The sequence below is a fragment of the Somniosus microcephalus genome, chromosome 5 (assembly GCF_052327205.1).
Source record: "Somniosus microcephalus isolate GS21.2 chromosome 5, FLI_Smic_1.0, whole genome shotgun sequence".
NCBI classification, from domain to species: domain Eukaryota; kingdom Metazoa; phylum Chordata; class Chondrichthyes; order Squaliformes; family Somniosidae; genus Somniosus; species Somniosus microcephalus.
Genome location: NC_140991.1, coordinates 267,563,585 through 267,577,670, shown reverse-complemented (window position 1 = coordinate 267,577,670; position 14,086 = coordinate 267,563,585). Strand labels below are relative to the sequence as shown.

At 42.6% G+C, this 14,086-nt stretch overlaps 1 protein-coding gene across 1 annotated transcript in view; it reads right to left on the bottom strand.

The window, feature by feature from the left end:
- LOC147117711 (threonylcarbamoyladenosine tRNA methylthiotransferase-like) overlaps positions 1-14,086 on the bottom strand; it is a 414,417-nt gene that overhangs the window by 218,711 nt on the left and 181,620 nt on the right. The window contains exon 4 of the mRNA XM_085988929.1: positions 9,621-9,705. Within this exon, the coding sequence (XP_085845055.1) occupies positions 9,621-9,705 (85 nt within the window). The remainder of the gene's footprint in view (positions 1-9,620; positions 9,706-14,086) is intronic.

The following is a 14,086-nucleotide window of genomic DNA, read 5'->3' as shown; positions in this document are numbered from 1 at the left end:
AATAGCCCAGACCTGAAATTCCACAGTGCCCGAGACAAAATCCATGATTTTTGCTGCAGAAAATGTATCAACAGTTTAGACAAAATCAAGCAGATGCAAGAATAACACTTCTTCTATTTACATTTGTCTGTGAAATTTAAGAAAGAAAAATAAATTAAAATGAACCCAGACTTTTCTTACAACTAAGATGCAAGGATTGTTTAAAAGAAACAAACTGGTTCTGGTAAGCGAAATACAATACTCAAACCACAACCAGTCACCCTAACCAGAAATACAAACGATCTAATTTATTATGCAGTAAAAGCATAATAGTCGGCATTCAATAACTCAACTAGATTTATACAAGGAAAAAATCAGAATTTACAAGGTTATTGAATGAACACATCAAGTTTATTCACAAGATGACAGAAACCAAGTGTAAAATTTGAATGGATTGTCATGTTTTTGAGTAAAGAAACTGAATAGGTCTCTAAGTGGAAAGGAAGGATAGATAAAAGGCTACGTTTCTCTCCTCCCACAATGGTACTTCTGCCACCTCGGACCTGCCAACATGATTCAGTCCGTTTTTACAACCAAGTAATGGAACAGCTGAGCTTGCATAAATTGGACATGCAACGTGTGAAAGTTAATGAAGTCTATATAGGATCTGCCCCCTAAAAAAAGTTAAAATAATGAAAACCAAACAAACCCATGACAAGCACAGCTTAAGAACTTAATTAACAGTTCAGAAAGTTGTCAATGGGACAAAGACAACACCAAAGGCACATTCCAGGAAGAGGTAAAAACAAGGTAGGAATTATTTTCTTTCATTTTTAATGCTGCTAAGGCCATGTTGACAATTGCAAGTGAGGGACCAATTTCCATTGCTGAAATGCAGAAGTTGTTTTGCTTTTCTATCATTTTGTTACTATCATTTCATCCGTTCACATTCTAGGACCAAAACAAAATCACAGCTTGTGAGAAGTCAGAAAAATGCCAGCCACACACCAATGTATAAGTTTCACAACCTTCATTAGTTCCATATGAACTGCAAATTCATTTAATGAACCTGACCCAAATGTGTGCGTGACCGTTCGCATCAAAGGTACACATCAACTTAATATCCTGCCCAGAGGAAAGCAAAATAAAAATGCAAAATAGTTTCAAGCTTAACCTGACGGTTTTTATGCAAATACAGCAGTGTACTCTGAGCTCAAAGGAAAGCATTCTGCCAGAACATTTTAATAATTTGCATGGGAAAATATCTTAAAGTAGAGTACAAAACAAGCAAATTACTCCACTGTGAAGTGAAAGCAAGAAGGGTTTCGCAGACCTCACAGCTGTTTCTCACAAGTCAAGTGTAACTGAAATGTTTTTTTAAATGCAAACTCAAGTAAGATTTGTACACTGTTACAATGGGGCATCTGTGCTGCTTATTTGATCATATACACTTGATCTAAAATATGCTTAAACAGAAACTAATTAGTGGTTAACTATGAGCAGTACAAAAAGTTAATTTTCATTTCAGAATATGGTACAGGCAAATTAATCAACACTAATAGTTGAGATCAGCATAGATGTCCAACTCAAGATAAAGTGTGGCATTTTGCTTCAGTATTTTGGGCGTTTATGTCTCTTAAATTATTAAGTTATTGTAGCCATTTTCCAGAGGCGGTCGAACTGAGATTTGTTTCTCTGCATCACTCAATACTGCTCCAGTTCTTGCAGTTCAAGTAACTATGAACTGCAGGAACAATTACTTAAGTTTACTCTTGATGCTAGAAATGAAGAATTTGCATTTAAAAAGCACTTTTTATATTCGCAGAACATTCAGGAGCACTTCACAGCCGAAGAAGTATTTTTGAAATGTCATGTTAGCAAACACAGCAACCAATTTCACACAGCAAGGTCTCTCAAACAGCAAATGAGATAAGTGACCAGCTGATCTGTTTCTGGACCCAGCCTTCACCCCTCTGTCCTTGCAAACTATCGCCCCAGCTCCAACCTCCCTTTCCTCTCCAAAGTCCTTGAATGTGTTGTAGCCTCCCAAATCTGTGCCCATCTTTCCCGCAACTACATGTTTGAACCCCTCCAATCAGGATTCCATCCCTGCCACAGCACTGAAACAGCTCTTATCAAAGTCATAAATTACATCCTTTGTGACTTGTGACCATGCTGGACACTATCTACTCAGACATCTCAACCTGTTTGCAACCTTTGACATGGTTGACACACCATCCTCCTCCAATGCCGTCTCTCTGTTGTCCAGCTGGGTGGGACTGCTCTTGCCTGGTACCATTCTTATCTATCCAGTCAGAGCCAAAGAATGACCTGCAAATGCTTCTCTTCCCGTTCCTGCACTGTTACCTCTGGAGTCCCCCAAGGATTTATCCTTTACCCCCTCCTCTTTCTCATCTACATACTGCCCCTCGGTGACATCATCCAAACACACTTCAGGTACCACGTATACGCTGACGACACCCAGTGCTACATCACCACCATCTCTCTCAACCCCTCCACTGCCTCTGATTTGTCACGCTGCTTGCTCAACATTCAGTATTGGGTGAACAGAAATTTCTTCCAATTAAATATTGGGAAGACCAAAGCCACTGTCTTCATCTCCCGCCACAAATTCCATCCCTCTCCCTAGCCACTGCCTAAGGCGGAACCAGACTGTTCGCAACCTTGGAGTCCTATTTGACTTTGAACTGAGCTTCTGACCTCAATTTCTCTCCATCACCAAGAATTTAAAATTCTCTTCCTCATTTTCAAATCTCTTCTTGGCCTCACCCCACCCTAGCTCTGTAACTTCCTTCAGCCCTATAACCCTCCGAGAACTGTGTGCTCCTCTAATTCTGGCCTCTTGCATATCATTCCACCATTGGCGGCTGTGCCTTCAGCTGCCTAGGTCCAAAGCTCTGGAATTCCCTCCCTGAACCTCTCGAACTCTCTCTCCTCACCTGCCCCAATATCTCTGTATGTGGCTCGGTGTCAAATCTTGCTTGATAATGCTCCTGCAAAGCATCTTGGGACATTTTACTTCATTAAAGGCTCGGGGTCACCCTTCCAGACTGAACGGAGGTTTTACGCAAAGCGGTCGCGCAGAATGGGTGACCACTTTGCGGAACACCTCTGTTCAGTCCGTAAGGGTGACCCCCGAGCTTCCGGTCGCTTGTCATTTTAATTCTCCACTCCACTCCGACCTCTCTGTCCTCGGCCTCTTACACTGTTCCAATGAAGCTCAACGTAAGCTCGAGGAACAGCACCTCATATTTCGATTAGGCACTTTGCAGCCTTCTGGGCTCATCATTGAGTTAAACAATTTGTAGTAACCTGGGAGGTTATGAGTAACCTGATCCACCAGGTGGTGCTGTGGCAATTGCTCTCCTGAGTTAAGTCTGATCTGTACTGGTTGTACTCTGTTTTTGCTGCCTCATGGCAGAAGCTTTTATGGGCAAATGTTGATTAAACCATGTTAAGGAGTTAACCTGTGTCTGTCTCCATCTATGGCCACCTCAAGATACCACATATGGCGACGAGAATAAAGGACGGAAGAGTTTTGGAGTATTCGGAAGAGGTGCTCGGGTTGGTTAGCAAACTAGTCGGAAAAGCACGAGGCTAGGCCGCGGGAGTCGAAACGGAGTTTGATTTTTTGGCTGAAGTGACCGGACTCCCAGGATGGCAGGAACGGTAGGCTCCGTGGCACCTTTTGACAGCAAGTCGCAGTCTTGGGAGGAGTATTGTGAAATACTGGGCCATTTCTTTATGGCAAACGAGGTGGACAGTGCTGAAAAGAAAAGGGCCATTTTACTGAGTTGTGTGGGAGCGCAAACCTACACACGGATGAGGAATCTGCTGAGCCCGGAGCGGCCAGGAGAAAAATCTTTTGACGAGTTGGTGAGTCTACTGAAGAATCATTTCAATCCGAAACCTAGTGAAATAGTACAGAGATGGAAATTCAATTTGAGGATTAGGAGGCCGGAAGAAAGCGTTACTGAGTATGTGGAGGAGCTTCGGAAGCTCGCATAGGACTGTAATTTTGGAAATGCGCTCACAGTCATGTTAAGGGACAGACTAGTATGCGGAGTTAACAACGACAGTATACAGCAAAGGTTGCTGTCAGAAGAAGGATTAACGTTTGAGACGGCACTTAAAAAAGCACAAGCCATGGAGATGGCTAACAAGGACATTAAGGACTTAAACAGTATGAGCAAGGAGAAATGGAGTAAACCAGTGGTAGGAGCTGTTTTCAAGATGGAAGCTGGCGCGAAAAGTCCACCAGTCGGGGTTGGGGATTGCTACCGATGTGGCGGGACGAGCCATTATGCAAAGGACTGCAGGTTTGCAAAGACAAAGTGCCACAATTGTGGAAAAATAGGGCACTTAAAGAAAGTCTGTAAAAGGGCAGTGAGTGAGAGAAGCAGCGCTAAAGGGGAAAAGCATGCTAAAGGGGGGAGGGAGAAGTACACAAAGCAGGCAAATTACATACAAGAGGAAGAGTCTAGTGAGTCGGTTTTCACTATATACAGTATAGACACTTCAAGGCCCAACGTACCCCCTCTCACTCAGTATTTGATAGTGAACGGAGGTCAAGTAAAGTTTGAGATTGACACCGGATGTAGTGTAACCATAATGTTGCAGACTGAGTATGCCAAGCTATGGGGGGAAGCAAAAGTACCAGAGCTAGGTACATGCCCCATTAGTCTCAAAACCTACACAGGACAGAAGGTGGACATTTTGGGGGTGGCCGAAGTACAAGTGGAACACAAAGGAGTCACCAAAGAGCTTACGGTGGTAGTGGTAGCAGGGTCAGGGCCAAACCTGTTAGGGCGAGGGTGGATCAGTGAGTTGAGTGTGGACTGGCAGGCAATGAATAAAATGGAGGACAGTACAGAGGCACTGCAAGAAGTGCTGATGAAGCATGAGTTAGTGTTCAAGGACGAACTGGGCACCTTAAGGGGAGCCACAGCCAAGATTCATGTAGCCAGTGATGCCACGCCTCATTTCTTTAAACCAAGGTCGGTACCTTTTGCAATGAAAACCAAGGTTGAGGCGGAACTAGATCGCCTGCTAAAGGACAAAGTTATAGAACCAGTGAAATTTTCAGACTGGGCGGCACCAATAGTCCCGGTATTGAAGCCCGACGGAAACGTAAGGGTGTGTGGTGACTATAAGTTAACAGTGAACAGAGTATCATCACTGGAACAGTACCCCATTCCGAGAATGGAGGACATGTTAACATCGCTCGCTGGGGGAGAAAGATTCAGCAAACTGGACATGAGTCATGCGCATCAGCAGATATTGCTAGATGAAGAATCAAAAAAGTTTGTCACGGTGAACACGCACAAGGGGCTGTTCACGTATGCCAGGTTACCATTTGGTGTCAGTTCTAGCCCAGCAATATTCCAACGGACTATGGAGGGCATTCTGCAGGGCATTCCAAAGGTGGCCGTGTACTTAGATGATATTCTGCTAACAGGAAGTGACGATCAGGATCACTTAAAAACACTGGACAAAGTGCTACAGCGGCTGGAAGAGGCGGGGCTACGCCTTAAACAGAGTAAGTGTAGTTTCATGGAGAAGGAAGTTACATTCCTGGGACATCGGGTGGATGCCACAGGCCTCCATCCATTACCAGGGAAAGTGCGGGCAGTGCAGGATGCACCGGCACCCACCTCAGTGACTGAACTGAAAGCCTATCTAGGGCTCCTGAATGATTATAACCCGTTTCTTCCAAACTTATCGATGCTGCTGGCACCCCTGCACAAACTGCTGAGAAAGGAGGAGCCATGGCGTTGGGGGCCAGAGCAAGCGAAAGCGTTTCAGCAGTCAAAGGAGCTACTTCAGTCCAGCAGGGTGTTAGTGCATTACGACGAGAAGGAGGAGCTGATAATGTCCTGCGACGCATCACCCTATAGAGTGGGGGCAGTGTTGGCCCACCGCATGCCAGATGGAGCGGAAAGGCCCATCGGGTTTGTTTCACGCACGCTCACAGCTGCGGAAAAGAACTATTCACAGCTTGATAAAGAGGGGTTGGCCATTATATTTGGAGTAAAGAAATTCCATAAGTACATATATGGGAGGAAGTTTGTAATCAGTACTGACCACAAGCCTCTTATTAGCTTACTGAATGAGATGAAAGCGGTGCCTCAAATGGCATCACAGAGAATAATGAGATGGGCAGTAATACTAAGAGCCTATGAATATGTGATCACGTACAGAGCCGGCAAGGAAAACGGGAACGCGGATGCTCTCAGCCGCCTGCCCCTCTCAAAATCTCCTCGCAGTACTTCCCCTGAGGAGCACGTCCTGATGCTGGATCAGGAGATCAGTCCCCTGATGACTTCAGCGCAAATCCAGGGCTGGACAGCCAAGGACCCCGTTCTATCAAGGGTCCGTGAGTATGTGTTGAAAGGCTGGCCAGATCACCTTGAGGGACCGGAGTTCGCGCCATACAGACAGAGACAGCACGAGCTCAGTGTCCAAGATGGATGTGTGCTATGGGGAGCACGCATCATAGTCCTAGAGCGGGGACGCTCTACTTTGATGGAACAGTTGCATCAATCGCACCCAGGAATGACTAGAATGAAAGGACTGGCTAAGAGCTACCTGTGGTGGCCTAACTTGGATGCTGAAATTGAGTCAAAGGTAAAGTCATGCACTATATGTCAGGAACAGAGGAAAGCACCTGCCGGGGCACCACTCCATCCCTGGGAGTGGCCCAGCAAACCCTGGAGGAGAATTCACATGGACTATGCGGGACCTTTTATGGGCAAAATGTTTTTGGTGCTGGTTGACGCTCACTCAAAGTGGATCGACGTTTCTCCAGTGAGCTCTGCAACGACTGATGCCACACTGAATTGTCTCAGGAACAGCTTCAGCACGCATGGTATTCCAGAAATGATTGTATCCGACAATGCACAGTGTTTTGTTAGTGAAGGGAGCAAAGAATTCATGGTAAGGAATGGAATCACATGTCACCTCGGCTCCATATCACCCAGCCTCAAATGGGCTAGCCGAGCGAGCCGTGCAGACTTTTAAGGAGCTCACGAGGAAGAGCTCAGGTGACACCCTGGAGACCAAGCTCAATAGAGCCTTGTTTAGTTATCGTATAACACCCCAAGCTACCACGGGGCTTTCTCCGGCTGAGTTGATGATGGGGTGAAAGTTGCGGTGCATGTTAGACCTGATACACCCAGATCTCAAAAGCAAGGTTGAGACAAAACAAACAAACCAAAAAGCGTACCATGACAAACATACTAAAGCTCGCCATTTCGCCATAGGGGACTCTGTGTACACCCGGAACTTCGGTTATGGACCTAAATGGATACCAGGACATTACAGGACCTGTGTCGTACTCCGTGTTACTAGGGGATGGTCGAGAGGTTTGTTGGCATGTGGATCAGCTTTTCAGCCGGCAGCAGGGGGAACTGCCTCAGATGGAACAAAGGGCAGTAGAGGAGGCTGTTCCAGGACCCAGCACGGCTTATAAGGTGCCAGTGGACACTGGTACTGCCAGGCCACAGCAGGACAGAGTAAAACCAACATCACAGACTACTCCAATCTCAAGTGCGAATGAATCTGAGAATCCACCACAAGTGGAATTAAGGCGTTCACAAAGGATTCGCAAGCAACCAGAAAGACTTATACAAACCTGTTAAATTAGTCAGGGGTTAACCATGGTTAGAGCATACTGGTTAATTAAAACGTAGTACCTAGTTAGGGTTATTGTTTAAGAATTGCATACGGCAATCTTAAGGGGGGGGAGGAGTGTAGTAACCTGGGAGGTTGTAAGTAACCTGATCCACCAGGTGGTGCTGTGGCAATTGCTCTCCTGAGTTAAGTCTGATCTGTACTGGTTGTACTCTTTGTTTTTGCTGCCTCATGGCAGAAGCTTTTATGTGCAAGTGTTGATTAAACCATGTTAAGGAGTTAACCTGTGTCTGTCTCCATCTATGGCCACCTCAAGATACCACACAATTTCAGACTATAACCTCTGCCCCTATTTTTTCAGGCAGCTGTTGATGATTCTGCCGTCCCCATTTGCAACATTTAACCTCTCCTGCCTTCCACCCAATCACAGACCGTCCCTTTTGTTCTTTCTTCCCCTCCCCCTTTCCCTGGCTCTGCGCCGGCTTAAAATCTGTTACATCTCTAATTTTTTCCAGTTCTGACAAAGGGCCACAGGCCTGAAACATCGACTCTGTTTCTCTCTCCAAGGATGCTGCCTGACCTGCTGAGTGTTTCCAGCATTTCCTGTTGTTATTTCAGGTTTCCTGCATCCGCTGTATTTTTCTATTGTGTCCATCTATAGTCCTTGAATTACGGGAGTTATTATACGACCAATAGTAACAAATCCATATTGGTATTAAGAGTCTGAAAATCAGCATCCCTACATCATGACAAGATCCACTGAACATTGCAATCAAGCTACACATAGTTCTATCAGTTTTAGCAGCACAGCACAACAGAAAATGGTAAACGCCATAACTTTGCAATGTGTATAAAACTAGTTAATTGACAACGCAGCATATCTGACTCTCATATTGATAGACTAAAAGCAATAAGCAGTTTTCTGCATGTGTGAAGCAAGCCGCACACTGGGCTTTCAGATTTCCTCCAAAACTAGGGTTTGTCAAAGACTATAAACAAATATTCAGGTGGTATGAATGAGGCAGTGTCTTTTAATGCAGCTTACTCAAATCAGCAGTGCCTACAATTATAACTACAGAGTACCATGACATGACTTCACTGGTATCCTCCTGATCTTAAAAGGATACACATTGTGCGCACTCCATTATCTGGGACTCTGAATTGTCCCAATCTAAACAGCATTGTGAACGAGGCCACTAAAATACTTTTAAGAGATCAGTACCTGGGGTGTGCTCCAGCTAAAACACACCCAGAGTATAAACAGAAAAGAGCCTTGAAGCCACACCAGGTATAAATGGAAGTGAGGCTTTAGACAGTTTACCATGTATTTGCCCTATGATATTCAAATTAGATATTCAAATACCAACATTCTAAAAAGGTTAACAAGCTTAATGTTTCAATCTCAAAAAGCTAAGCAATAGCACAATATTTCTAACAGCGTAAAAAGGTTTAAAGTTTTAAAAGCTATTTAAATGGTGTACCTCTTGGAATGTTCTTCAGAGGGAAAGAATTATTTTTTATATATGAATTATTTAATAACAGGAGTGTGCATGGAAGATAACCAGATGTCGGAATCTTAAAATCCATAATTTCTTCATAAATCTTGTAGGTTTTCAAATAGAAAAATGTATTAGCTGTTGTAACATGTTTGTATATATATTTTTGCATAACATCTGGTTATTTTTCTTGCACTCTAGCATCTGACACACATCAGAACATCTTTGTTACAGCTGAGGAACCAAATATTTGATAGATATTAAATCTGGTTGATACTGATTACTTTTTTTGTTTTAAGATTTGGCTCTTATTTTTCCACATTGCATTAAACGTTGCTTAACTACTATTTGGAAATCATGCGTCGCAACTGATACCATGTTGTGTCAAACTTTAACATTAAAATTACAGAGTTTAATACGAATAAAATGCTAATCAATCTTTAAAAGATAGTATCTTTTAGAGTCAATTAGGTTTCTCTTCACTGTACTTACTTAATCGAGTTTCTAAAATGGTCTTCAGCTGGGTTTTTCACAGTACAACTGTTTAGCAGCCACAAATCTGCATCAGATGAATTTTCTGCAAGTGAAAAGAAACAATGGCGTATTAGAAAATCAAGGTTTCTGACCCAGTTTAGTACATAAGCATTGTATTTTCCCTTTTAATCCTATAATTCAGCAACAATAACATTTTTCTTATACCCCATGATAAAATGGAAACAAGAGCATCATAAAGTATGTATTTATAAAACTGTACAAAAAAGTTACAAAAAAAATGAATGAAAGCACACAAATACTCTTGATATCAGCCCTTTAGAAAGACACTGTAGAAACAAGAGAAATACAAGCGCATGGCACACAAGTTTGGAAAGCTTTCACACCCTAATAAAGCTGCTTGATAACATAAATCAGTCTTTATTAAATAAGTTAGCTACCATTCTGACAAGTAGTTGAGAAATTACCTCAGTGTTACATTGATTCCCCTGATCAGACACAGAATATATGAAGCTCGCCATACAGTAAATGCTGAATGTGTACATTATACAGAATGTTGTATAAAGCAATTTCCTAATCCAACCCGTCACATACATATGTGAACATTATTAGAAATTGGGCCTTCTTATTAAAGTAATCTTCTATAAAAAGCAATTTAAAAGGTATTAAACTCCACAGTATACACTTCAAAAAATACATTTCCCAGTGTGCTGATGGCATGATTGAACTGAATGGGAAATAGAAAACTTGGAGGAAAAGCTTTCTTGGTTTGATTAGGCTTAGCTACATAATTGCTAACTAAATCACATACTAATTACTCTGCAGCAGGCCTGAGGAAAAGGGAAAAATAACAGCAACACCAACAGACTCAAAACAGAGCATTATTAAAGTTTCTCATAGAGTCAGAGTGTTATATAGCACAGAAAGAGGCCCTTCGGCCCATCGCGTCCGCGCCGGCCATCAAGCCCTGTCTAATCTAATCCCATTTTCCAATAGTCATACCATGTCTGTTTTAAGCTTATTTTTCCTGGAGTTGCCCATAAGACACTTCCTTGCTGTTGCATTTCCAGAGGCCCGTATGTATGCATTAAGAATGACACCTCATTCCACCTGTCACCTCATGCATGCCATCTTTCAAAGACCAGTCAGGTACTTTCCAGCAGAAACTTATCTGAAGAATAATACTTTCAATGCATACACAGCTAAACAGCTCAAAACAAACTATTGTAAATGGCAAAGGAGACTGGCATCTGCAAATACAGAGTTTTGGGTGGATGAAAAGCTATTTAAAATTCTTGACTTAAATTCTCAAAAGTCCAACTAAAATTATAAAACTAAGTCTTCCAAGAATTGGGACTTTTCATTTAAGTAAACACGCTTTCCTATAAATGTGTAGTATGCAGGAATAAATAACAAATCTGAACTTCAAATCAAGAGTGCAAGGATGTAAGCAAGACCAATGATTTGGTTAGTTGTACTCCAGAAATCACACTTTTTCTGGTCTGATGACTTAGTTCCTGTCATTGTTCTAACCAATATTCATCATGAAATAACTGCAGCTTGTTAGAGGTTTACAAAATACAATCGAACATTTCTAAAGATATACAAAAGCAAAATACTGCGGATGCTGGAAAGGTTCTGACAAAAGGTCATCAACCTGAAACGTTAACAATGGGGAGCTTTTGGAGGCGGGACTCCCACTTGTCTGGTTTTAGTCCCGCCTCCATCGACTTCTGGCCAACCCACGCTATTTTCTTGATTGACCTTGTGAAGCCTGCCCAGCGGGCTTAGCAGGCCAATTAAGGGAAAGCCGGTGACAGAGAACGTCAGCGTATGACGTTTCATCTGTCAAAAATTTTTGACAAGATGAACTGTCATCGTTTGACAGTTCTGTGAAGCTGTCAAACACTGACATTCTCTGTTGTTTGACGAGTCCGTGTATTCAAGACTTATCAAACCTATCTGCTGAGCAGAAATCAGATGGCTGTTGCATCAGAGAATGCAGCAGCCATTCTGTCATCTCTACCAATGAGATGTGGGAGTCTCCGGTTGCCCAACTGTTGAAGCCTGCAGGAAGAAACAAAGGTAAGTAAACATTTTCTATCACTTTACACTCACCTCACACACTTACCTCTCCACACTTGCACCCATCACTCACCTCCACAGCGCACTTTTCAACCCCCGCAGACCCAATGCTCGCCTCGCTGACCCTGGCGGGGTTTCCAGACGTCAGGAAGCCCACACTTGCAGGGGTAAAATGGGGATAATCCTCTTAACTGCCTGTTAACTACCTGTTAACAGGCAGTTAAGTGGCTGTAATAACAACAGGGTTCACCCGAAACAGCGACTCTTAATTTTTCTCCACGGATGTTGCCTGGCCTGCTGAGTTTTTCCAGCATTTTCTGTTGTTATTTCGGATTTCCAACATCTGCAGTATTTTGCTATCGTATCAGTTAAGTGGCTGTAATCCCCTTCCCGCCTTGGGGAGGCGGCTCCCAGCGCGGGTCGGGTACCCGCCTCCTGGGAAGATGGCACGGAGGCAGGTTGGGGGCGGGATGGGTACCCACCCCCAGATTCTGCCATTTTCCCGGCAGTCCCGCCTCTTTACCCGCCTCCCCAGGGCTGGCAAAATTCACCCCTCTGTTTCTTTCTCCCTGACCTGCTGAGTATTGCCAGCATTTTCTGTTTTTATTTCTAAAAATATGGTAAATTGCTCCAGCTTCACTCTAGTGGTTTATATTGAGCCAAAGTTTAACAGCCCACAACACAACCCCAAAGTTCACCACAACAAAACTACCCCTCAAAAAATGGAAAAGTAGAACTGCCCCACAGTATATATTGCAAATGTGATGGTTACATGGGGGTAATGTCAATACAATATTTCCCAATTTTGTATACAGATGGTGTACTGTATGTTTTTGTGGTTTGTCAGGTAATTTTAATCAGTTGAAGCACTTACTATTTCACATCAGTCCCAGTTATCCATTACTCTCTATTTAATCATAAGGTTTGTCACTAGTCATAAAAGTGCACTTGCAAAACTTCCTTCAGTTAAATTGGATATTTTCAGCCATTTTGGTCTTTTTAATCCTCATTTTATTTCAACATAAAACTAATCACAGTTTATTTTTAAAGAGGCTAACACATCAAGTTAAAAAATACACAGCAACACTGATGATCTTTAGGTAGATCGTGTTTGACCAGGAGAGTCAGTAATCCAGTAATTTATTTTTCACCGGTATGTACTGGATTACATTCCACACTCATCTAAAATATATTCAAAATCTTACATCTGTGCACAACTTCTTTTGACAAACCTTTGTGTCAGTTTTTTCCATTGCAAATTCCTATATAATCTCACTATGACTGTGCAATGAAGCCACTAAAGTCCCACAAATCGCTCAAAAGTACTTTCTGAAAAAATTTGCATGCACCATTTTTTCCCTCAAAAATAGAAATTTCTCATTCAAAAGGATTTAAACAATTTTATTTTAAATTGAAATTGGACAAGCATGGACTAATAAAGGATAGCCAGCACAGATTTGTTAAGGGCAAATCGTGTTTGACTAAATTGATTGAGTTTTTGATGAGGTAACAGAAGGTGGATGAGAGCAGTGCAATTGATATTGTGTATATATGGACTTTCAAAAGGCGTTTTGATAAAGTACCACATACTAGGCTTGTTAGCAAAATTGAAGCCCATGGGATAAAAGGGGCAGTAGCAGCATGGATACAAAATTGGCTAAGGGATAGAAAACAGAGTTACGATGAATGGCTGCTTTTCAGACTGGAGGGAGGTATACAGTGGCGTTCCCCAAGGTTCAGTACTAGGACCACTGCTGTTTTTAATATACATTAATGACTTGGACTTGGGGGTACAGGGCACAATTTTGAAATTTGCAGATGACACAAAACTTGCAAGTGTAATAGAGTGAGGAATATAGTAACAGACCTCAAGAAGACAGACAGGCTGGTGGAATGGGCGGGCAGATGAAATTCAACGCAGAAAATTGTGAGGTGATATATTTTGGTAGGAAGAATGAAGAGACAATACAAGCTAAATGGTACAATTTTAAAGGGAGAGACCTGGGGGTGTAAGCACATGGGATCCTGGGATTTATAAATAGAGGCAGAGTGTACAAAATCCAAGAAGTTATGCTAAACTTATATAAGACATTATTCGGGTGTCCAATTCTGGGTGCGATGCTTTAGGAAGAATGTGAAGGCTTTAGAAAGAGTACAGAAGAGATTTACTAGAATGGTAATACTAGAGGGATTACAGTTAGGTGGATAGACTGGAGAAGCTGGGATTGTTCTCCTTCGAGCAGAGAAGGCTAAGAGGAGATTTGATAGAGATGTTTAAAATCATGAAGGATTTAGATAGAGTAAATAAAGCAAAACTGTTTCTAATGGTTGAAGGGTCGATAAGCAGAGGGCACAGATTTAAGGTGATTGGCAAAAGAACC